General features: G+C 38.2%; 1 protein-coding gene across 1 annotated transcript; it reads right to left on the bottom strand.

The window, feature by feature from the left end:
- Positions 1–9,991: 9,991 nt before the first annotated feature.
- Positions 9,992–26,572, bottom strand: LOC109447136 (N-acetyllactosaminide alpha-1,3-galactosyltransferase-like). Its single transcript, XM_088793136.1, has 5 exons — positions 26,541–26,572; positions 23,648–23,701; positions 22,874–22,907; positions 15,845–15,966; positions 9,992–11,068 (listed from the first exon to the last, which is right to left on the bottom strand). The coding sequence occupies exons 1-5, from the start codon at positions 26,570–26,572 to the stop codon at positions 10,348–10,350; spliced, it is 963 nt and encodes a 320-aa protein (XP_088649262.1). The 3' UTR covers positions 9,992–10,347.

Here is a 26,572-nt window from a genome sequence, read left to right as displayed (position 1 = left end):
TTGATTCCAGCCAGTTTGCCCTCAACACAGTGTTTGTAGAATATTTATGGAACAAAGAATCTTACCAGCAGAGACTTGTCTTCTGTAGGTGCTTCTTTATTCTTTAGATAAATTTTTAAAAAGGCATTAATATTAAATTTGAACAAAAGCCTATTGCAATTAGAATAACAGAAAATCTAGACCATAGATCCATTCATTTACTCACTTGTTAACCAAATAATTATTGAACATCTACTATGTACATGGCAGGCATAATGCTGCAGTTCTGGAATCTGCAGTGAGCTTATGGTCTATAATTTCCTTTTTGATTCAGATAGCCCATTATTATCTTCAAAGAAATATTATTGATATTATTACAAGTGACCACGAGTTCTTAAAGTACAATACTCCAGAGGGCCAATAACATATGGAAACAAAGCAAGGGGGTTAATGTTAAAAGACATTAGCTCCCATAATGTAGCTGATTTTCAAATAGTGTTCAGTAACATTACGTTGCTTATTTAAAAAAAAAAAAAAAAAAAAAAGACCATGAGGAGGAAGGCATGACTGAGGTAAGAATTTGAATTTATCTATGTGAGAGAATTTTAGCAGGTTAGCAAATTTGTTTCCCAGTACAGCTGTGTTTCTACAGCAGGTTGCTTTGAGTCTTGTTCCTATGAGATGGAATTTTGGTGTAGTTTAAAATATATCTAAAATAGCCCCCCAATGCTCTCTATCCTCTTATCCTGTCTGATTTCTTTCTTCATAGCATTATTATTAATATATAGAATACAATGCTCCTGACATTATAGTATACATTTCTTTGCTTATCGGCCATTTTATCCACCTAGAATGTAAACTTCCATAGGAACAGTCACTTTGTTTGAGTTATCACTGTTTTCCCAGCACCTAGAACAAGGCCTGGTGCCAAGAAGATCTTAATAAGTATTTGTCGAGTGTTGGAAAGAATTAATATATTTGTGATTTGATTTGTACCCCAAAGAGGAGGTAATTTTTTATTAACTTAGAGAGTCTTTACTAAGACTTTTGGATAGAACTCACTATTTTGGATCAAATTTGTCAATCACTTAAGACAATGATTCATTAATCTTTTATATTTACCGGAAATGATGCTTAATCAACATCAGTGATAAAGCAAATGAAATCAATAACAGCATTTTCCATTTAGAATTCATTCTCTGCTGGAAAAAAAAAGAAGAAAAAGGTTTTTTTTGGAAAGTACAAAACAATTTCCTTACTGTCTTCTATTAATGAATTAATTTATGGAAATTTGGCCGCCACATGTCTGATTCTAGAATGCTCAGCCTTAGAAAGAATGCAGACTTGAGCCAGGGAAACCACCTATATTGTTTGAAGTGCCTGCAAAAATCTGCCTTAGGTTGCCGCTGGTCCCTTTTAGATTAGGTGCAGAGTGTGGGTGACATTTCTTTTGTGTTCCTTTATCAAAGTCCACCATGATTGCATAAAGGCAATTCAATAAAACTCTTGTTCTAGTTAACTTGTGGTTCTGGGAAAATAAAATGAGGGACTTAAGAAGACATCCTTAAGCACTGGGGTGTATTCTTTCCCCAAAGTTGATATTTATGTATTTTTTCCTCACCAAGATATTGAGTAATAATTTACTCAAAAACCATAGGATTAGTGACCTAAAAATATATGAGCTCTCTCACAGGCATATCTCTGTAAACAGTGGTTAAAAGTCTAAATTAAAGGCATTAAGCTCTACAATGGAATATTTGACTCCAGTCAACGCACCGAGTTTGTGTTGAACGTATCAGGATTTCTGTTTACACGTGTACACCGGTTTTCAGTAGGTATCATCTGAGAACAGATTCTGCTTTGGGGTTACGTATTGGAGTAAAATGGAAGTCTCTGATATTGACTTTTTGAACACCTACTTAATGAGCAAAATGTTTTAGCTCTGTACCTTCCAGTATGGTACTTCCACTTGCTGGCCACTCGCAGCAAGTGACTAGTGAATACTTGGAATGTTGCTAGTCCAAACAGGGAGTCTGAAGACTCAGTTTGAAAAATATAATGTAAGATATCTCATTAATGTTGTTTATATTTATTACATGTTAAAATGAAATTTTGGATACAGTGGGTTAAATGAAATATATTATTAAAATGAATGTCATCTGTCCCAGACAAAAAAAGCTAAAGGAGTTCATCACTACCAAACCAGTATTATAAAAAATGTCAAAGGAACTTCTTTAAGAAGAAGAGGAAAAATAAATACAAAATATGAATAATAAAATGGCAATAACTACATACTTATCAATAATTACTTTAAATGTAAATGGATTAAATGCTCCAATCAAAAGACATAGTGTGGCTGAATGGAGAAGAAAACAAGACCCATACATATGCTGCCTACAAAAGTCACACTTTAGATCGAAAGATACACACAGTCTGAAAGTAAAGAGATGGAAAAAGATATTTCATATAAATGGAAATGAAAAAAAAAAAAAAAACTGGGGTAGCAATATACTTACATTAGACAAAAGAGACTTTAAAACAAAGGCTACACCAAGAGACAGAGAAAGATATTTCATATACAATAGCCAAGATATGAAAGCAACCTGTGTCCACTGATACAGACAAGTGGATAAAGAAAATGTGGTATATATATATACAATGGAATATCACTCAGCCATAAAAAGAATGAAGTCTTGCTATTTGCAACAACAGGGATGGACCTAGAGGGTATTATGCTAAGTGAAGTAAGTCAGACAGAGAAAGACAAATACCATACGATTTCACTTATATGTGGAATCTTAAAAAACAAAATAAATGAACAAATGAAACAAACGCATAGATACAGAGAACATTTTGATGATTGCCAGATGGGAGGGGGTTGGGGGAATGAAAGGAGGAGGGAAAAGGATTAAAAGGTACAAATTGGTAGTGAACAAAATAGTCACGCGGATGTAAATTACAGTATAGGGAATATAGTCAATAATATTGTAATAAATATGTAGGGTGCCAGGGCTTATTGGGGAGATCACTTCATAAGTTATATAAATGTTTAACCACTATACCGTACATGTGAAACCAATATAAGATTGCATGTCAACTGTAATTTAAATTTTTTTTTAATGTTTAATAATCACATTGAAAACTGCAATAAATTTAGGTACTTTGAAGTTCAAAAAAAATTAAAATGAACGTCAACTGTTTCTTTTTATCTTTTTTGCAATGTGATTCTCAGAATATTTAAAGTTACAAATGTGACTTGTATTATATTCTTTGGACAGTTCTTGTATAGATAATACCAGACTGGGAAAGCTTCAACTGGGCATAATTTTAGTGTCCCAGCAAAGTGAAATGACCAACTTTTAAATTCAAGAACATTAGAAATACCCTATGTATGAGGTAAGACTCCACCTAGCCAGATTGTTTTCTGACAATGTACCCTCAATTATATTATTCTTAAAGGCCAGTAATATGTTTACATGTCACCCATTTTGTACAATATATTTTTAAGGGCAAGGTTTGGGGGTGATCCCTACCTATGATTTTGCCCGGTCATCTAAACTTTCATACAGTCCCTTCCTAAGAGCCTTACCTTTAGTTTTGATGATGTAAAGAGTAGGTCTTGGGATCCTTTCTGAGCATAATATTTTAGTGTCTTTGTAAAAGAAAAAATAGATATTGCATAATATTCTCCTTGTGTTCGACTGTCTGCTAATGGTGACGTCACCGGACTCTTTTGATGATGAAAGCATTAGACAGTCATAATGATACTGTCATAATGATGCCTTTGGTAGCAAGTTCTTCTCATTTACCAGATGGTAGAACTTTGTCCCATTTGAAAAAGTAAAGAATTTTAAGTACGTTTTGCTTTTAATGTTTTTCTGTTGTACTTTCTTACCTTTCTTAATGACTGATTTTTACTTATAGAAATATATTTTGAATGGTGTGCTGTGGGTGTATATGTGTGTATATGAATGACACAAAAAGTGCAAATCTTTTTCTTCATTCTCTATTGGACATTGTCCATTTATCCCGGGTAAAGCTAATCCCTTCCTAAGCTTTCTTAGGATATTTTTAAAGTACTTACTTTTCCGATTATAGAACTAACACATTTGCAGGTTCTTAAATGTGTCAAGTGCCTAAAAGCACAAAGGAGAAAGTGATAATCAAATGTAATCACATTATCCTGAGATAATCACTCTTAATCTGAGGTAGCATGCACCTTTATTCTGCCCTTCTTCTTCAAAAATAAATTCGTTTCTCATATTGAAAAAGAACGACACATGAGTAAAAAAATTCTAATAGAAAAAGGTTATATAATGCACATGAAATCATCTCCCTGCAGCACCAGACTCATCATTATCCATTTCTTGGGTTTTATTATGTGTGTGTGTGTGTGTGTGTGTGTATTATATTTATATATAACATTGTGTTATATAAATATATTATATACAATAAAATATACATTCTGTATAATAAAAAGAGAGAGAGAGTATATAGTTCCTCTTTTTCACACAAATGGCAGCACTAAAAACACTCTTCAGTACTCTAGGTTTTGTTTTGTTTGTTTTTGTTTTTTGTTTTGTTTTGTTATAAAATATTTATTTCTGGAACCGGGTGAAGGGTATTTGGGGGAGCGTGGTAGAGCCAGCCGCTTGAACCTCGGAGGCAGGGCGCAGGGGGCTAGCCAGCGGCTGTCGGGGGCGAGGCCTCCTCTGTTCCCTCCAGGCCCAGGAGCTTTCTCCTTGTCTGCACTTGGAAGAGGCGCCCAGGATGTGTCTTTTACCCAGCCCGTCTCCAGGTTTTCTCTTGTCTCCACACAGTGAGCCGGAGGCGCCAAAACTTTGTTTCCGCAGCCCTCCTTTTGTGTGACTGCTAAGAGGAGAAAATGTTCCCCATGGCTGCCTCCATCCAGCTCTTTGGTACTTTGAATATCTCACTCATCAGTGTATTTTGAACATCATTCCATTATATCTCATACATCTAACATTCTTTTTCATACATCTAATATTTCATTCATACAGTGAACTGTATTTCATTTTATGTCTATATCATAATTGAACCAGTTTTCTGTTGTCAGACATTTTGGTTGTTTACTGTCTTTGCTATTTTAAGAAATGCCACAGTGGAAATACTTCAATATGCTCAATGAGCCCATGTTGAACTATATTGCAGGATAAATTCCTAGAAATAGAGTTGCTGGATCAAAGGTTATACTCATTTAAAACTTAAGTAAATGTTGCCAAATTGTTTTCCATAGAGGTTGTTGCCGTTTAACTTGCCTTATCAACGGATGAAAGTACCCATTTCTTCACACCCTTGTCAATACAGTTAAAATTTTTGTTAAAATGTTTGGTGTTTCACAATCTGAAAGGTATGAATTGTATCTCCGTGTAGTTTCAGTTTACATTCTTTTTTAAATGACTGATGTTGAGCATTCTTTTGCCTGTTTAAGAGCCATTGTCATTCCTTCTCTGTTAACTGTTCATAGCTTTTATTTTCCATTAGGTTTCTGTGTTTTTTATTTTGCCAATTATTTTGGTATAATTTTAGATTTAAAGATATAGTAATTAAGACCATATGGTTTTAAGACAGACAAATAGATCATTGAGACAGAATCAAGAGTCCAGAAATAGACCTATACCTATATGGACAACTGATTTTTGACAAATAGGAAAAGGCAATTCATTAGAGGAAGAATAGTCTTTTTAAAAAAATAGCTCTAGGATAATTGGAGAGCCATATGAAAAAAAAGAAAAGAGATAACTTTGATAGTACTTTGCACCATAAGCAAAACTTAACTCAAAATGGGTCATTGACCTAAATTAAAATCTAAAACAATAAAACATATAGAAGAAAACATAGGGCAAAAAACAAGATGATAAAAAGATTGGGAGAAATAGAGTAAAAATGGGCAAAATATTCAAACAGATGCATAGAAGGCAACTAAGTACATGAAAAAATCATTTTAATCTTCATCAGTCTTCAGGAAAATGCAAATTAAAACCACAGTAATATAATATCACACACTTATTAGAATGGCTAACGTTAAGAAAACTGACCATATCAAGTGCTGGTGAGGGTGGCAGAACTGGAACTGTCACACGCCGTTGGTGGGAATGGCAAATGGATGTCTACTTTGAAAAAGAGTTTGGCAGTTTCTTAACAATTTAAGCACACACCCTACAATCTGGCAGATGGAGCATATGTTCATAAAGAGATGTGTTCATGACCATTCATAGTTGTGTTCTTGGTTGTGGCCAAAAGGTGGGAACAACCCAAATGTTTGTCAGCAGGTGAATGGATAAACAAACTGGCGTGTCCATACAATGGAAGAGTACGCAGCAATAAAAGAGAACAAAATATTGATACATGCAAGAACATAGATGGACCTCAAAATAATTATATTGTAAAAGAAGCCAGGCCAAAAAAAAGTGCACAATGCTATGCAATTCTATTTATATGAATTGTTTAAATAGGTAAAATATTTGAACTGTAGAGTGCACAATTTTATGTTTTGGCTGCCCAGAACGTGAATACCCTTTATTTAGCATGGATCCTAAATTCAAGATGCAACAGCAGCCTCTGTCCAGTATGGAAACTAAAATAGGCAAATTTCTTCTCCATATCCCTTGTCGCTAAAATATAGGCACGTGACATAGACTGCCTGGCATGTTAATCAGTTCTCCTACCTGGGACTTCAGGGAGGTCATTTTGAGATTATTCGTAACAAAGTCAAGGACTAACATTATGGCAGATGTTTCCAAGAGTGTGGAGGTCAGCAGGGAGATAAATGCATGGTGGGGTCACGGTTGGTGTTCAGATGATACGGCAAGATTTCATCCGTGCCTTTCTTCCCATAGTTCCTTTGTATTTCTTTTTCAGCAGTGATTTGCTAAGTACTGTGACCTGCTTCCTGCCCTTCTGTAGTAAACATTGCTACTATTCACTACTCACTAGTTCTCCCTTCCCAGGCAGATGGCAGACTCCACTTTGTAGCTCCTTTGCACAGGCAGGTTCATTCAATACGTCCAGGCCGAGGCACAGAAAAGCCCCTGTGTGAGATTCTCTAGTGTCTCTCTTCCCGTGACATTGTGACTAGCGGTACCACAGATGGCAGACCCTCCATTATTCTGGGTCCCCAAGTGACAATATGGAGCAGATGTCCTGTCTCCAACCCTCCCTGGATATGTAGGGTGAATGAGAAACTTGTGTGTGCTAGGCCACTCTAAGACTTGAGGGTTCAGTTTTCCTACCCAACATGCCATTCCATAAAGTCTTTCTCTATTTAGATGAGTCCTGTTTGGGGTTAAAGGAACAGAGATAGATTTCTGGCAACTTGTGGAATATAGTGGTAAAGCGGTTAATTAAATTACCTCTGGGCTCCCATGAATGAGGTGTTCATCAAAAGCAAAGGCTTTGGCGCAATAATAGTTCCTGCCATAAAACTGTATGATGATGATGATGACGACAATGGCTGATATAACACTTATGTGCCAGGCTCTGCACTATACACATCTATTAGCTTATTTAATGAAATAAAGGACATAAAGATATCAAGGACCAACTGGCATGTGAAATGGCTGTATCTAATGGCGCCAGTGAGCTTAAAGAGAAAGCACAAAGCTGAAAATCTCCTTTGTGATTCCAGCTTCCATCCAATAGCTGTACACTTCATGGTTGCACAGTATCGTATCTCTCACTGACCACCCTGGCTTTTGGCTTCTCCTAACACCACGCCCTTCTTGTGCTCTTCTGGCCTTTGGGATGGTTGCAGCTTCTCAGTTTCCTCACTGTCCCATCTATCTCTTTAGCAGTTCCATCACCCATGTAACTAATTCTTGAATTAAAATCCCTCATTTGAAATACCTAGATTTTTCTGACCAGACCCTGATCGATAGTTCCCAGGACTAGAAGTGCTGTGATACCAACCAGCTTTTGCTGTATAAAAACCCACCCTGGACCGTGGTGATATAACGCAACAATGCTTGATTTTTGTTCCTGCGTTTATGGGTCATTTGCCACTGCTCTGGGCCAGGCTCCCCTAATCTCAGCTTGGGCAGCACTTGTGTCACTACAGTATTCTGGCCGATAGGTTGGAGGCTTGCTGCTCTATATTCACATGTCTGGCTATGCAAAAAGGGCAGATACGGAGAGGGGATAATAATGTCCATTTTGCCAACTATCTACCAAAGGTCCTAAGAAATAGTTTCAAAGTGGGATGCTGGTATCGGGATGTTTTAGTTTGGACTAACATGAAACTCCTTACAAGTAGAACCCTATTCTATGATGGGCGACTAGACATCTGTGGCAGGACAGTTATTTAAATGATCTGATCACCTATTATTGCTTAGTAAGAAGTGTCAATTGCAGGAAAGACTTTAAGACATTAAATAGCTGCTGTAGTCACCTTCGTGGTTACAATGTGTGCAAGGTCTGTGGGATGGGATTGATGCTTCTGACTGTTCTGGAGAGTTTATGGAAATAAAATAATGAATCTAAAAGTTTAAACTGTCAGCTGAAGGCATGGACACAGAACAAAGATGGCTCTTATGGTGCCATTTGTGTGTGTGTGTGTGTGTGTGTGTGTGTGCACACACGTGCACACGCGTGTGTGTGGTCATGAGGCTATCATGGCTGAGGGTAGGCCCAAAATCTAACTGGCTGACATACGGAATTAGAATGTAAGTTGAATATATAACTTCTAAAAGTTTCTTGTTTTAAAATTAAAGAATTGGGAAGGACTGGAAGCCTTCTGTGTAAGAAATTTCTATCGTCTGGGGTTCCTGGACATGGTGACGGAAACTACTTTGTGTTTCACCTTTAGGGGAATAAAGTGATTCTTTATTTGTACAAATTAGTTGAATTCTCCAAGGTGGAAACATGAAGTCATTTTATGAGACTTAGGAATGGGTGGAAGGGTGAGAATGGGAGCTTTGTGGCAAAGTGGGTGGACTGTCGTAGCCATTTATTTGTTGACTCTCGAACCTCTCTCATTTTTCCCACACTCTGCTCAGTGTGGCAGAAACCTGCGTTTCCCAGACACCCTTGCACCTGACTGTTGTATAGCATGAGACAATAGAAAACACTGGCAGAAGAGAACAGGATAGAAGAACAGCGCTGCCGCTCGCTCCCGCTCCCGCTCCCGCTCCCGCTCCCGCTCCCGCTCCCGCTCCCGCTCCCGCTCCCGCTCCCGCTCCCGCTCCCGCTCCCGCTCCCGCTCCCGCTCCCGCTCCCGCTCCCGCTCCCGCTCCCGCTCCCGCTCCCGCTCCCGCTCCCGCTCCCGCTCCCGCTCCCGCTCCCGCTCCCGCTCCCGCTCCCGCTCCCGCTCCCGCTCCCGCTCCCGCTCCCGCTCCCGCTCCCGCTCCCGCTCGTCTTCTTTGAATGGCATCGCTAGCAGTGACTAGAACTCCTCTGTTACCCAGCTTATGCCAGGCAAGTCATGCTGGGTTGGAACTCTTTTTGGACACCCACCCTAGGAGTGCTGCTGCCTTCATTAAAAGAAGTAAAATTATGGGTTGCCTCGCTCTCCCTTGTATGCGCCTCAGCTCTTTTATCACCTAAATGTCCAATTCCCTATGTTAAATTTTCACTGTTTGAAATACTTAGAATAGTAGTTTCTGTTTTCCTAAGTGGACCCTGACTACTGATAAATGTGTGTGTGTGTGTGCACGTATGTATGTGTGCATGTGTGTGTTAAATCAATTTGTATAAAATATTATAGAAGCACACAACAGGCACGTGTGTGTGCATGTATTCATGAGGTGGGTACATAAATGCATATAAAAGGAATACTGAGGGGCAGATTTTCAAAGGGAGAGAAAAGGGGGAGTTCCAGTTTTCTCTATGTATTGTTTTTATTTTCTTTCATTAATTTTTACAACAACTTTGCAGTTTCATTCATGTAGTTCTTTTTGAATAACTCAGTTTCCTAAATAACTGTCTGACCATCGGGTGGCAGAATTAATGCCTTCAGTTTTACAGAGAGAGTATATTAGTATAGTTGCAGTCACTTTTCCTTATCCACACTTCTAGACGATCTCTTTCCTTAAGCAGTATGAGAAATGTATATGTACTTGGATCAATGAAAATACTTCAGGTTTCATTTTCTCATGACAGATTCTATTTTGTTCAATGTGCTCCAACAAATGATGTATCCTCAACATTCACAGAGGATATGAAATCAGGATATCATCATCTGATGTCAATACATTCATTTTGCAACTGCTACTCCCATGTTATACGATTCAAAATGAATATGAGGAAAAGTATGCGGATGGATGTTGGTGAGCTTGCCATTTCGTTAGTGATTTTTTTCAGTGCTGAGATGTGTCAAGTGCTAATTATTTAAGATACAAGATAAAATGGTGCTCATAAATCCAGAACTGTTAAGGAAGGGCTCTGGGTCATTCTCAGAATTTTATAGTGCTTAGTAGCCCAATATAGTTTGACAGTTTTAATATCACTGTTATATCCTCTCTTGAAATCCCAGCAGTATTCAGGAGATAAGAGTTTAGTAGGTTTATGGACGAAGAAATACTTGTTTAAGTGACTTTCGTCATGCCACACGGCTTCAATGTTATTTTTCTTGTCGTTCAGGATTCCTTGTAAACACTCCCTGGCAATGTTAAGAACCTGAATGGGAGTGCCACCAAATACAGCAGCGTGGTAATAAAAGTCTCCCTGACCAATAGGTATATATGCTTCTGATAACTGATTTCTCTCATAAGGTATCGCTGTAAGATTGGCCTTATACCAATAGGAATGTAACTGAGCTACTGACTCCCCCAGGGTCTCCAGCCCATATTTGTGTAAGAAGACCTGATCCACGTCCATGCAGAAGAGGAAGTCAACTTCGTGTTGGATGTGGTCTACAACGTGTTCGCTGATGGTCTTCATGCGCATCATACTCACATCTTGCCATCTCTTCTCTCGCTTAATTTCAAAAACTTTGATGGTACGGAGGGGACTCAGCATTATCCAAGGCATCTTGGAGAAGTCATCTGTCAGGACATAAATTATGACCTTCTGGCCAACCATAAAATATTTATCAGCAGATAACATAAAGTTGTACAAATAGTATTCAGTATATCTGTGAAGCAAAAAAGAAACGATTAACTTCATTTTCTTACATTTCAGTGGAACACATACTGTTTAAATTACACGGTAGTTTAGGAGCGGCCAGATGGCTCAGTTGGTTAGTGCATGGGCGCTGGTTCAATTCCAGGATGGGGTGGTGGGCTGAGCCCCCTGCAACTAAGATTGAAAACAGCGACTGGACTTGGAGCTGAGCTGCGCCCTCCACAACTGGATTGAAGGATAACAACTTGGAGCTGATGGGCTCTGGAGAAACACACTGTGCCCCAATATTCCCCAATAATAATAATAATAATAATAATAATAATAATAATAATATTTTAAAAATACACTTAAAAAAATCACACTGTAGTTTATCCAAAAATGCTGAATATTAGATATGCTTCTTGAGTTGTATTTAAGCAATATAAAAGAAAGTGGAATTATCTGCCTTTCCTCTCCCTGATGAGATTCTGTGGATCAGAAGAGAGGAGAGAGCTTCCTCTCAAGAGTGAGTGAAACTTGGTGAGATCAGCAGACTGTCCAGAGCCCAGTGCAAAGTGAGAGCCAGAGTTTTCAGGGTTTTCAGAGCAATGGGAACTTGTTTGGGAGGTTGTAGACGAGAAAGGTCTACAGTTATCGCAAGAGCAGTCATTGATGTCTGCGGCTTGCTTTGTGAGTAGTCAGTTAAGCAAAAACGGTCAGAGGTGAGATGGTTAATACCCCGCTGTCTGCACTGTCATTCTTATTTTGATTTGTGGCTTTTACTATGGTGCTAGGATTACTCGATTGGAGAACAAATGTCCTCATTTCTAGTCTCTCAAGCCAGTAAAAATTGTCAGAGTAATAAATGGCCTCAGGTGAATTTAAAAAAGGAAAGATAATCATAAGTGGTTCAGTTTCAAATAATGTTTATATAATCATTAAAAATAAGTTCTGGTTATTTATCCAAAGAAAACAAAAACACGAATCTGAAGAGATATATGCACCCCACGTTCACTGCAGCATTATTTACAATAACCAAGATATGGAAACAACCTGACTATCCATCAACAGATGAATGGATAAAGAAGATGCAGCATATATACATAGACAATGGAATATTACTCAGCCATAAAAAGAATGAAATCCTGGAAGCTAACAAGTGAAATCCAAAGAAGTCCAATTTATCCACATTTCTTTTATGGTTAGTGCTTTTGTGTCATGTTTCCAAAATCTTTGCCTCCTGAAGGCAGGGAAAGTCTCCTACATTTTCTTTTAGTAGCTTTGTTTTATCTTTCACAGTTAAGTCTATTATCCACTTGAATTAATTTTTGAGTGTGGTGCGATATAGGGCTGTTTTGCATCTGTCTCAAACCGCTGATAGTGATGCTATGGGCTAGGAATGCCTGAGCCACTCACCTGGGTCCCTGCTGCTTGTGGTGAGACCCCCACAGACATTTCCCCCATCAGAGCCAATAGTATGACTGGCCCAGCACTTGTGGTTCTTCTTTTGATTGTAAGATGTACCTCAGAAGCATCATCAGAGAACTTTGAAAAAACAAGGCTCACAAGTCCTGGAAGGTACATGGTATGCCCAGGACCACACGGGGCGGGGGTAGTAAGGTAGGAGAGAGAGAGAGAGAGAGAGAGAGAGAGAGAGAGAGAGAGAGAGAGAGACAAAGACAGAGAGAGACAGAGAGACAGAGAGAGAGACAGAGACAGAGACAGAGAGCTCAGACCTGGGGTTCTGCTTTTATTGGAATCAAGTGTGGTGTGCCTAGGGTTTCTCAAATTTACTCTTTATTGACAAATTTAAAGCATAAGATCGGGAATTAAAGTGTGGGAAGGAAAAAATTGGGTCACTCAAGCAGTGGGTTACCGAGATGACCCAGGACTTTCTAAAAGGACAGTTTCATGGGTGGGGAGGCTGGCTCATTATCTAGTTGTGTAGCTAGTAATCACTGAGCCGGCAATGTGTTATTTGAAATGGATGCCTGGGCAACCAAAATCTTAATGTCAGGCATTTACAATCAAAAAAGCTTATGATGAGGCACTTACACTACAATGGAAAACTCAATTGTTTTCAATTTTCAAAAATCTTTCTATTTTGGAATGTTATTAGATTGACAGAAAAGTTACAAATACACCCATATACACTTTGTTCACTTTCCCCTAGTGTTATTATTTTATATAACCATGGTACATTTGTCAAAACTAAGAAATTACCAGTGATAAAATACTATTAACTAAACCACATTTATTTTTTATTTTACCAGTTTTTCTCCTAATGGCCCTTTTTAGTTTCCAGGATCCAATCCAGGACACATGTTGCACTTAGTCATTACTTCTCCTTAATCTTCTCTAATTCACGTCAATTTCTCTCCTTGTCATTCATGACCCTGACCATTTTGAAGACGCCTGATCAGATATTTCGTAGAATGGCTCTCAATTTAGTTTTTTTGGATGATTTCTTAGGTACAGTTAGTTGTAGTACAGTCACACTTATTAGCCTTCCCTTTTATGATCAGTATTTTCTGTGTCTTGATTAAGAAATCCTTTCCTATTCTGAGTTCATGAAGATAAACTGTAGTGTGGAGAGCAGGATGTAGGCTGATAAGGTCCTTGCAGCCTGCAAGGTCATCCAGGGTGGCCTCGCCTCAGCATCTTCCCCCAGAAAGAACAAGATAACACAAATACAGCCGCAGGGCATAAAACCTTACAAATACTCTTTACAGAGAGTCTCATGCCTAGCCCTCCTAATAAAAATAAGAGTCTGTGAGACTGATCCTTTTGGGGACTTTACTTCACCTTTGTGCTTACACCTTATATCTCCCTGTTTGGCTCCAAAAGATGGCTGGTTAGTCAATGACGGGTAAGATTCCTCAAGGACAGAACAACCTAAGACAGGCACAGCCACATAGGGGTCATCTGGAGAACTCGACCCCAAAAATATGGCTGGTTAGTCAATGACGGGTAAGATTCCTCAAGGAAGGAACAACCTAAGACAGGCACAGCCACATAGGGGCCATCTGGAGAACTCGACCCCAAAAAGATGGCTGGTTAGTCAATGACGGGTAAGATTCCTCAAGGAAGGAACAACCTAAGACAGGCACAGTCGCATAGGGGTCATCTAAATTCTCATGGTGTTGATAAAGGTGGACATGGATCCCCACCTTCCCCCCTGCTAGGAGAGCTTCTGCCTCTGTGGCTATATTCCTTCCCACATCAGTTCTCCATCTATCAGTAAGTTTCAGCATAAAGGTTTTATCCCCTGGGGAGGTGCATACAACAATTACTATTACATTCATGATACTTTCAACAGACAAGGGTGATTGGTTTAAACCTATTTTCTTATATGATATACGAGACTCATAGTCCACGGCTTAAACCAAAAAAAGAAGGGGGAGATGTGGAGAGCAGGATATACACTGATAAGGACCTTACAGCCTGCAGGGTCATTCAAGGGAGGCCTTGCCTCAACATCTTCCCCCAGAAAGAACAAGGTAACACAGTTACAGCCACAGACATACAAACTTGCATATTTACAGAACAGTATGTTCTTCTGATACTTGCTTGTTCTACTAATGCTAGCTTGTATAGGCTATTGTTCTAAGACTGTATAAAAACCGTGTGAGAAATAAAAACTGCACCACTGCTCTGCCATCCGTGGACAGTGGACCTCCTGATCCCAATTTTCCTGTCTGTGTTTTTCTTAATCTCCCACCCTTCCCCATCAGGCCTACCCCTCCTGTCTGCGCTGGACGCGGTACTGTAGTTTTTCCTTTAACTTTGGTCTTTAAGCTACCTGTGACTTGATGTTTGTAGATGCTTGTATAGGGTATGCTATAGAGGTACAATGTTAATTATTCCCGTGTTGGCATCGACTTTCTGCAGCATCATTTATGGAAGTCTTTCCCTATAGATCTACAATGTCATTTCCAGTACATATTTCTTCCTTCCCTCTTTCCTTCCTTCCTTCATTCCTTTCTCCTTCCCTTCTTCTCTTCCTTCCTCTTTCTATCTTTTTAAAGAATAAATTACTATCAATATTTAATAACAAGTTACTATTAAGTTGATAAACTTTATCATTTTAATGAACAATAGGTACATTGTTCAACTTTACTTAATACTTTCTTGTACCTTTTTGGTATGATTTTTGCTATCAGGGCAGCACTTCCTTTGTAAAATGAATTGGAAAGTGTTCCCTCCTCTTCTATTTTTTTTGTAAGAGATTGTATAGAATTAATATTAATTCTTTTTTAAATATTTGGTAGAATCCTCCAATGAAACCATGTGGGCCTGGAGACTTTGGGAGTTTATAAAATTATGAATTCAATTTCCTCAGTAGCTATAGGGTTATTCAAATGATCTATTTCATGATGGGTGAGTTATGGTAGTTTGTGCTTTTCAAGATCTATTTCATCTAAATTGTCAAATGCATGTGTGCAGAGTGTTTTGTAGTATTCCATGATTATCCTTGTGATATCTGGAAGTCTGAGGTAATGTACTCTGTTTTTCCCCCAGTATTTGTGATTTGTGTCATTTATCTTCTTTGCCAGACTTCCAGGATGATTATGAATTTTATTTTATTTTTTTCAAAGAACAACTTTTTGTTTCATTGATTTTTCTCTATTGCTTTTCTGTTTTCAATTTCACGGATTTCTGTTCTTATCTTTATTAATTCCTTACTTCTGCTTGCTTTGGCTTTATTTTACTCTACTTTTTCTAGATTCTTGAGGTGTGATTATTGATAATCTCTAATGTTCTACAATGAAAAGCCTGAATGTAAAGGACATTTGGCATTACCTACCTTCCTACAGCAAACACAGTCAACCCCACGGTAATTTTATGATTTGCATAATAATTTTCCAATACTTCTTCTTTGTAGGTTCCATGCCACACAACTGGAGCTAACCAGTTGGTAGTTGCTTTCTTGTATGCACTGTAATAAAGACATAAGAATTATGAACAAAATACCTTTTAATAAAACTGCAGTAAATATTACTTTTGTATAAAGCTCATGTCTGATTGCATCATTTCCTTACTCCTAACCCTAAGCCTTGATGCTTATTATAAACTGGAGAGTCAGTTTATCATAAATGGCCAGATCATTACAAAAGTACAGTTACAGATTAGTTATACTGAGATTCCAAGATCTTGGAGGAAACATAGTTGAAATGTCGCCCAAAGTCTGAAGCAACCGTTTCTCTTATGTTTGGACAAAATCTCCTGGTATTAGGCTTTTTGACATTGACTATTTTTAGAGACCATATTTTGAATACTGAACTTTCCAGTTTTCATCATTTCAAATGCTTCCAGTGCTAATATTACTGAGTACTGTTAGAATCAACTCTGTCAGCACTCTGGAAGATAGCCAAAAATTTAGAGCAACCAAGCAAAAGTTAAATCAAGAAAAATATGACTCTACATGGTAGGAGTAGGAAAGCTTTGTGGCACTTTAACTTAGCCTTCCTTGCACCAGCTCCCTCCCCCAGTATGGCCGTGGTATCAAAAACAGTAAATTATGTTCTCAGTGTGGGTATCTGATTCTGGAGGGAGAAGAGCGGATCTATTATAATTCCCAAGGAATTGCGTTTGTCTTTGTTGACATATCTATCTGAGAGTTTTCTGAAGGACTGACTCATAGTGCTTTCTTTTGTTTCACTGCACTCAGAACTCTCTTAGAACGGAAATGTGGCTAAGTGAAGGGTGTTCCTTTAAAAAAGAAACAAGCCCCTGCCACCTGGGGCAAAATATTACAGGTTAGATTGAAAACTAGATATGTTGAAAGCTGGGAGGAAAAGTTTGAAAGAGTTCTTTTAAAAGTAAGGGCTTTGACAAGCTGTGTATAACAAGGAATTGAGAAATCCATACATGTGTTCAGGGCATGATGCATGCTCAGAAAAGATCTGTGAAGACACAGTGCTTTCATCTCTTGCTGATATTTAGGCTCAATGCCAGCAGGAAATGAAGGCTAAGGCAGAGTTATAAATAGCTGGGCTATGCTGAAGGAGGGTCCAAATACAGAGCCAATCTTCAAAGACTGTAAGAGGTTCTTTTCCCTCTTTTCTTAGTTTTCTTTTGCTTTCTTTTCTCCTCTCTGTTCCTCCTCCTCCTCCTTCTTCTCCTTCACTTCCCTTTTCTCTTCTTTCCTCCAACACCCCACCCCCTACCAGCTCTAAACACTTAAGGAAATTTCTGTAAAACCACTATCTGACCATAAACTAAAGGAACAGTAAGCTCTGAGACCAAACAGGACAAATAATACAGTCTTTTAAAAACTGTTTAGGAAACTCACTAAACAAACACCTATAACCCACAGTAAGCAAGAACAACAAACTGAGGAGCAAAATTATCTGATTTCCAGAGTGAGCACATCATAATATTCAAAATGTCTAGTTTTCAACCAAAAATTTTGAGGCATACAAAGAAACAAGAATGTATGGCCCATTCACAGGAAAAAAATACACAAAAACTGTCCTGGGTGAAGCCCCTACGTTGGGCTTACTAGACAAAGACTAAATCAACTATTTTGAATATGCTGAAAGAGCCCAAGGAAACTATGAATAAAGAAGAAAAGGAAACCAGGAGAACACTATTGCAACAAATAGAGAATACCAATAAAGAGATAGAAGTTATAAAAAGGAACCAAATAGAATTTCTGGAGTTGAGAAGTATAACAGCTGAAATGAAAGAAACTCACTATAGGGTTTCAACAGCAGATTTGAGCAGGCAGAAGAAAGAAGCAGACATACATAGAACACTTTGACCAGCAACAGAATACATATTCTTCTCAAATACACATGGAACATTCTTCAGGACCATATGTTAGACCATAAAACAAATATCAGTAAACTTAAAATGGTTGGAAACATACAAACTATCTTTCCATTGACAATGGAATGGAATTAGAAATCAATAACAGAAGTAAATCTGAAAAGTTCCCAAATATATGGAAATTAAACAACACACTCTCAAACAACCAATGTGTCAAAGAAAAAAATCACAAAGGACATTAGAAAATACATTGAGATGAATAAAAATAAAAATACAACACACCAAAACTTATGGGATGCAGTAAAGAGCAGTGCTCAGAAGGAAATGTATAGTGTAAACCTCTATATTAAAAAGAATAAATATCTCATATCAATAACCTAACTTTCCACAATAAGGAACTAGAAAAAAAGAAGCAAACCAAACCTAAAGCAAGCAGAACAGAAAAATAATAAAGAGACAGCTGACACAGAGAAAGGAAAATGATAGAATCAGTGAAACCACAAGATGGTTCTTTGAAAAAAAATCAACAAAATTGACAAAGACTAAGAAAAAAAATAAAGATGACTCAAATTGTTAAAATCAGGAATGGAAGCAGGGGCTTTAGTAGAGACCTCACAGATATAAAAAGGCTTATAACAGAATACAATAAATAACCAACATATTATACACCAACATATTAGATAAACTAGATGAAATAGACAAATTCCAAGAAATACAAACTACCACAGCTGGTCCAAGAATAGAAAATCTTAGTAGACCTATAATAAATAAAGAGATTAAATTAGTAATAAAAAATCTCCCAACAAAGAAAAGCCCAGGACCAGATGGTTTCACTGGCAAATTCTACCAATCATTTAAAGAATTCGCAGCATCATTCTCTAAGTCTTCCAAAGAAATAGAAGAGGAGGGAACACTTTCTAACATATTCTATGAGGTCAGCATTACTGTGATACCAAAGCCAGACAAAGACATCTCAAGAAAAGAAAACTATAGAGCAATGTTCATTATGAATGTAGATGCAAAAATCCTTAACAAAATATTAGCAAACTGAATCAAGCTGCATATTAAAATCTGACCATGACCAAGTGGGATTTATTCCAGGAATGCAAGGCTAGTTCAACTTATAAGTATCAATCAATGTGAAACACCATATTAAGAAAATGAAAGGAAAAAACCCAACACATGATAACCTTAAATGATGCAGAAAAGCCATTTGATAAAATCTCACAATTTTTCATGATAAAAATACCCCCCAAAAAAACTAGGACTAGAAGGGAACTTCCTCAACATGATAAAAGGCACCTATAAAAAACCCACACCTGCTATCATATCTATTGTTGAGAGACTGAAATCTTTCCCTCTAAAATAAAAAACCAGACAAGGATGTCTGTTTTATCCACTTCCATTTAACATTGTACTGGAAATTTAGCAGAGAAATTTGGCAAGAAAATGAAATAAAAGGCAGCCAAACTGGAAAGAAGTGAAAATAGCTCTACTAGCAGAGAAAATTCTAAGAAATCTACAATCTATAAGAACTCATAAGTATTTCAGGATACAAGATCAACTTGCAAAAATCATGTGTGTTTCCATACATTAGAAGTGAACAATCCAAAATAAAATTAATAAAAAATTTCATTTAGAATAGAATAAAAAAGAATAAAGTATTTAGAAATAAGTGTAACCAAGCAAATATAAGACTTGTACAATGAAAACTACAAAACATTGTTGAAAGAAATCAAAGAAGGCCTAAGTAACTGGAAGAACATTCCATGTCTATGAATTAGAAGGCTTAATATTGTTAAGATGGCAATCACCCCAAAGCTATCTACAGATTCAATGTAATCCCTACCTATAAGTAAGTTGAATAGTGTCCCCCCAAAATTCAAATCAACTTGGAACTTCAGAATGTTACCTTATCTGGAAATAGCATTTTTGCAGATGTAATTAATTATGATTAAGTTATTATGAAATAGATTGGCCCCATGTCCAATGACAGGTATCCTTATAGGAACATGAAAAGACACATAGAGGAGAGACACAGAGAAGAAATCCATGTAAAAGCAGAGGCAGAAATTGGAGTTATGCTACCCCAAGCAAAGGAATGCTTGGGGCCAGAAAGTGGAAGAGGCATGAAGAAGTCTTCCCTGGAGCTTTCAGAGGGAGCGTGGCTCTGATGTCACCTTGATTGTGGATTTCTGGACTCTACAACTGTGACAAAATAAATTTCTATTGTGTTAAGCCACCCAGTTTGTGATAATTTGTTATAACACAGCTCTAGAAAACTAATACATTATCAATTTTCCAACTGCATTTTTTAAAAAAACTAAATGGACAGGTTGAGCCTAAAATTCATCAGGAATTGCAAGGGACCCCAAATAACAAAGACCATCTTGAAAAAAAAGAACAAAGTTGGAAAACTCACACTTCATGATTTCAAAATTTACTACAAAGATACTGTAATCAAAATAGTATGGTATTGGTATAAGGATAAATATATAGATCAATGGAAAAGAATTGAGTCTGTAAATAAACCCATACTGCTATGATCGATTAATTTTAAATAAAGGTTTCAAGGTCATTCCATGAGGAAAGAATATTTTCAACAAGTTGTGCTGACAATTGGATAGCCACATGCAAAAAACAAACAAACAAACAAAAAAACAATGAAGTTGGACCCTAATCTCATATTATATACAAAAATTAACTCAAAATTGATCAAACACCTAAATGCAAGAGCAAAAAATATGTAGAAAACTCTTAGAAAACTGCAGTAAATTATGATCTTGGATTTGGCAGTGGTTTGTTAGATATGACACCAAAACCACAGGCATCAAAAGAAAAAAAAAAGATAAATTGGACTTTATCAAAAACCAAAATTTTGTGCTTCAAAGGACACTACCAAGAAAATGATTAAACAACCCACCTTTCTTTTTCAAGAATGGGAGAAAAATATTTGCAAATAATTTATCTTAAAAGAGCCTACTATCAGAATATATAAGGAACTCTTACAACACAACAATAAAAAGACAGACAGCCCAATTTAAAAATAAGCAAAGGATTTAAATAGACATTTCTGTCTACATACAAATGGCCAATAAGCACATGAAAAGATATGCTAAACATCATTAGTCATTAGAGAAATGCAAATCAAAACTGTAATGAGATATACCATTTTACATACACTAGCAGGGCTCTAATACAAATAAAACCAACCCCTCCCCCTCCAAAAAAAATAACAAGTGTTAGGAAGGATGTGAAGAAATTAGAACCCTCAGATATTATTGGTGGGAATAAAATTTTGCAGCTGCTGTGGAAAACAGTTTGATGGTTCCTCAAAAAATTCAGCATGAAATTACCATGTGACCTAATAATTCCACTTATATAGATAAACACCCAAAGAGAATTACAAAGACGAATGCAAATTAAAATTTGTACATGAATGGTCATAGCACCATTATTCACAAGTTGAAATAACCCTGTTTATTAACTGTTGAGTGGAGAATTGGTATGTCCATATAGTGGAACATTATTCAGCTACAAAAAGGAGTGAAATACTAATATATTCAACACAGATGAATCTTGAAAATATGCGAAGTGAAAGAAGCCAGACATTTATAGTCCATTATAATTTATACTCTGATATAATACTCCACATATTATACTCCACATATTTCATATGAAATGTCCAGAATAGACAAATACAGAAAGTCAGGAAGCGGAACCGTGTTAAGGACTGGGGAGAGGGGAATGAGGGGTTACTACTTAATGGGTACAGGGTTTCTTTTTGGTGTGATGAAGAGAGTGTGGAATTGGATAGTGGTGATAGTTGCACAATATTGTGAAGATACTAAAAGCCACTGAATTGTACGTATTACAATGGTGAATTTTACCTCAATAAAAAAATAGGAAGCTACAGAGGGAAAATACTCCGTAGTATATAACTGACAGTGAGATTGTATCTGGGATGTAAAGGGAGCCTCTTCAAATCTCTAAGGAAAAAAAAGACACTCCTTTGTGTGGAGTGGGGGGAGAGAAGAGATATGAACTGGCATTTTATAAAATTGAATATCCAAGTTGGCAACATTCATATAAAATGTGTTCAACCTTAATGGTCAACAAGGAAAAAAAAAGAAAATGGAAATTGAAGTGCAATTGGAAGAAAAAGACTCTATTAATTACCTCAGAACCTGTTATAAACTGAATTGTGCCTGCCACTTCCCCCCACCCCCAAATTCCTACATTGAAGCCCTAATCCCCCATGTGGCTATTGGGAGATGGGGTCTTTATAGAGGTAACGAAGGTTAAATGAGGTCCTAACAGTGGGGCCATAATCCAACAGGATTCTGTCCTTATAAGAAGAGGAAGACACCAAGGGATGCACGTGCACAGAGAAAGGACACATGAGGACACAGACAAAGGACAGCCACCCTCAAGCCAAGGAGAGAGCTTCAGGAGAAACCAAACTGGCCAGACACCTTGATGTTGGACTTCCAAGCCTTCAGATTGGGAGAAAATAAATTTCTGTTGCTTACGAAAAAAAAATGTGCAATGGGAATTGAATTTTGTCACTAGCCTATTTAGAATCTATTTACATGATTATATGTTTTTCTCCCTTGTTCAATTGTTCTGATGAATTCACCGCCTTGAATTAAGAGGCTATGCCTTACTTGTCTTAGTGGGAACCTGTGCCAGTTATTAAGCTGCTATCTTGCATAACCAAACCCACTGCACAATACTCTTTATTATGCTGTCCTGGGATCCTGCAAACCACATTCCTACTTGGCCAGCAGGCACCGTGTGAAGCTCCGCCACTAGAGGGCACTGGAGGAAAACGACAAGGCTGGGGGACGAAGGAACTTGCTCTTTCCTGTTTCCTGTGGGCTTCTCGTCTGCATCCTGTTCCTGCAAGTCCCATTCCAGCATCTTCACCACCGCAATAGCAATTCCCTTCCAGGTCAGCAGTTGAATCTAGCTTTCAGGTTTTCCAAAACTTGCAAAACCAGTCTCACTGTGCTCCTTTGAGGTCTGTTTCCCTGCCCCAAGAGGCCTCCCTCAGAGACACCAGCCCCAGGTGAGAGACTTCAGAGTTTAAGCTCCTGGAGCGTCTTTAACTTTCTAAGGTTTAATAATTCCAGCTTCTTCCTTTTGTTTCTTCAGCCCTGGGAGGAATAGTTACTTCCTGTAGTTGTTCCCTCCATATCAGCTTAGTGTTCTCTGTTCAGTCTTTCAAGTTACCTAGTTAACAACTTTATACTAGGTAACAAATCTTTATGTTAGATTATCTGTTTAAATCATTGGTGTGCTTCCTGTGTCCTAATTAGACCTGACAAATGTTACATTATGGGAGGCTGTCATGGGTCATTATCCAATAATGATCTTAAATGGATGTCTCCTTTCAAATTTTAATTTGGAGAAGTCCTGAAATACTATAGTGAACGACAGATGGGGAGAATGAGAAGGTGGAAGCAGAGAGGCCAGAGGAAAGCCATTGTATTAGAACATATAGTGCACAGATAGCCTATCTCTCTGCTTTGGGCTTTGGTTCTCTCCTTGGTAAAATGAGGAGAATCAACCAAATGGCTCAAATACACCCTTACACTTTTGACTTGCCATTGTTCTAGGACCTTTGAGTTTCTCTTATCTACACATTCATGGAGGCTGTGGGTCCTAATGGCCATTCCCAGTGGGTCTTGGCCACTGCTTATTTTTAAAAATGCAATCAAAGTTCCATCTACTCTCCAACTTTTGGAATGCTCGTCGTGGTATTGTTGCCATCTGGTAACTTCTATCAAGCAATCTATGGAAAAATCTCACATGTCAGAATTGGAGTTCTTACTTGGGAATAAACCAGTCTGATAGCTTTAATTCTTCTGGTTGAGTATTCGCAGACCTATCAAGAAAAATAATGCAAAGAGTCACACTCTACCTTGTTAGAGTTTGAGGGAACTGAGTGTCTATCAAATCATGGGCTGTGTTACAGATACAGACCGTAGAATGAGCGTGAAGCAGAGAGAACAGTGATAAACTTTGGCGGTGGTGGCAGGGAAAAATCATGATTTCCAACCCCAACTGAATGCTGTGCTGCCCAGAAATCTTTGTATTTCCACAGTTCTCATTCTTATTCTTCCAATGCACAGAGAAGCTAGCAGCCATCAGATGAAAACTCCCTCAACTTTCTGCCACCTCACCTCCAGATTTACCTATGTGCTGAATATTTTTCCTTTCTATCACCATGGAACTATATCCCTGCCTTCTGTCTAAGGTTAGCCTTACATACACTGTCTGCTCAGGAGCCTTGATTAGATCATTATTCTCAGAAGGGTTTCTCCTAGACCTTCTAGTTGATCAGTTGACACTCCTGAGCTTCAAATTTTTATATACAACTAGATTTCTCTCAGGCGTGTAAGACTCCTATATCCAACTGTGTTCTGAATCTTCTACCTGAAGTTGGCGCCAACACCACAAAATGAGGTGATTTGATGTCAAAGTCATCGTCTCTTCCCCAAAGTAGGTCCTTTTCATATGTTGCCTTATCTGCCTGGATCCACTTGGATTGGCAAGGCAGAAATAGGAGAGTCAGGGTGCTCCCTAAATCCCAGCATGAGGTCCATCATTAAACCCTCCTGGTTGGACCTCCAAAACATCTCTCACGTCCGTCCCCTATCTCCATGCCCTGCCACCACAGGACTTCAGGTCGCCATCATCTCTTGTCTGGGGTACCCCTGCTAATTGGTTTCACCATACACTTAAAAAAAACTTTTTAGTATGAAAAATGTGAAAGGTACACAAATGTAAAGAGACCAATGTAATGAACCTCTATATTCCCATCCCCCACAATTAGCAATGCGTTGCCCTCTCGGCCTGTCCTTGCACTGCCCCTTTTCAACCCATTCTTCATATTTCCGTTCTGCTTCCAGTATCATGTTTGTGAAGCTCCAGAGTTATCATGTCACTATTCTGTTTAACAGCATTCAGCAGCTTCCCGCTGTCCTAGGATCATATCCGCATTCCTTATGTGGCCATAATATTCTGCATGATCTGACCCTCACACTGTTCAGCCACCTCCCTACCTAGCCCCACACGTACAATTCTCCAGGCTCACTGCTCTTTTTCTATTTCCTTAAACATGCCACAGCTTCAACCTGCTAATTTCCGCATAGCCTCTGGCTCTCGTTTTAAATATCCCTTCCCAGGGGAAGAATTTCCTAATCTGCTAGATGAAGTGAGATGCCTTTTGTTAATTGCTAATATGCCAATTATAATTGAAAAAAAGAAAAATAAAAAAAAAGAAACTACCAAACAACAACCAAAAGCTAATACCTATGGCATACATTCCTAAGTACTATGTAATTTAATCCACCCCTATGAGATAGGTACTGTTATTATTATTATCCCCATTTTACTAGATGAGGAAACTAAGGCACAGAGCGTTTTTATGATCTTGTCCATAATCACAGAGCAGGTGGGAAGACAAGCAGTTGTGTCCGAGTCCTTACTTTCCCTCCTTGCTACACACTGATGCACCCTGGCTAGGACACCTTTGGAGAGCTGCCCCTGGGCTGAGTTAACGAGGGGACTGGGCAGCTATTGGGCTGAGTTGTATGTCATAAGATGGCCTTTGTGCCTATGTATGTACACAGACGAGTAACTGCAACGTCGGGTGTGACTGAGACGTGGCATTCTACCCAGCACCTGTTCCCATTGTCAGTGATGCCTGCGAATGAGGAGTGTTAGGATGATATGGCTAAAGAGAACTAATATTAATAATAGAACGATTGTGCGATTGTGTTGCATTGAATACATTCTGCCAGAAAATATATATGTATTTTTTTAATTTATTGGGGTGACAATTGTTAGTAAAATTACATAGATTTCAGGTGTACAATTCTGTATTACATCATCCATAAATCCCATTGTGTGTTCACCACCCAGAGTCAGTTCTCCTTCCATCACCATATATTTCAGAAAATATTTTAATCCATTCCTTCTCCACCCTCTACTTGAGCAGACTTTCTTGAATGTTCCCACCTTTGCTTAGGGGTTTCCCTGCTATTTTCAGGTGGTTGAAAGTTACTGCCCCCTGTTAGCCACGGTTACATATGGGGGCAACTTACTCTGCCCGCTACAGGAAAACCTTCTTCCTACCTTATTTCCATGCATTGCACAGTTCACCTAAGTGTGGAGTCATGATTTTAGTGGGCGTGGTGGAAATCATAGAACCATCAGAGAGACAAGGCCCCTGGACAACAAGCATCAGAAAGGAAAGTTGCTTTCCCTTCACTGGGGGATCTTACGACTATAGGAGAAATTGAAGAACATATCATGGTATTGGATCTTACACAGTCTTTGGGCAAATTTTCCTCTCTGCTGAAGTCCGTTTTTTCTGCACACATCCTGATGGCATAATTTTGTAGCAATCTCCTGAGAATCTTTTGGTCAAGACTTAATTCCTGTGTGTTTGCCCAAAGCTTGAAAAGACCCAAGGTTCCTGGAGGCTGGCTTCTGGCTCCTGTAACACGTTCCCCTAACCAGAGACAGAACTCTGCCACTCTGCTGTTTCTTTGACTCCTAGTATTCTGACCTTAAATAAATATCTCCAACACGTGTTTGTAAAACTGTGTTGGTTTACCCTGCCTGAAGGAACCAAGGACTGGCAGGTACTCCCTTGTCCTCCAACTGGTTTTATCCTCAAAGAAGAGGTCATAGCATATTTGTACATAAAGACTTACCAGCACTGATATATCCTCTGTAGTTTCTTCAT

The sequence above is a fragment of the Rhinolophus sinicus genome, chromosome 16, assembly GCF_057876585.1.
Source record: "Rhinolophus sinicus isolate RSI-liver-muscle chromosome 16, RSI-T2T, whole genome shotgun sequence".
In the NCBI taxonomy this organism is placed as follows: domain Eukaryota; kingdom Metazoa; phylum Chordata; class Mammalia; order Chiroptera; family Rhinolophidae; genus Rhinolophus; species Rhinolophus sinicus.
Note: the sequence above shows the minus strand (reverse complement) of the source record. Positions and strands in the feature narration are given on the sequence as shown.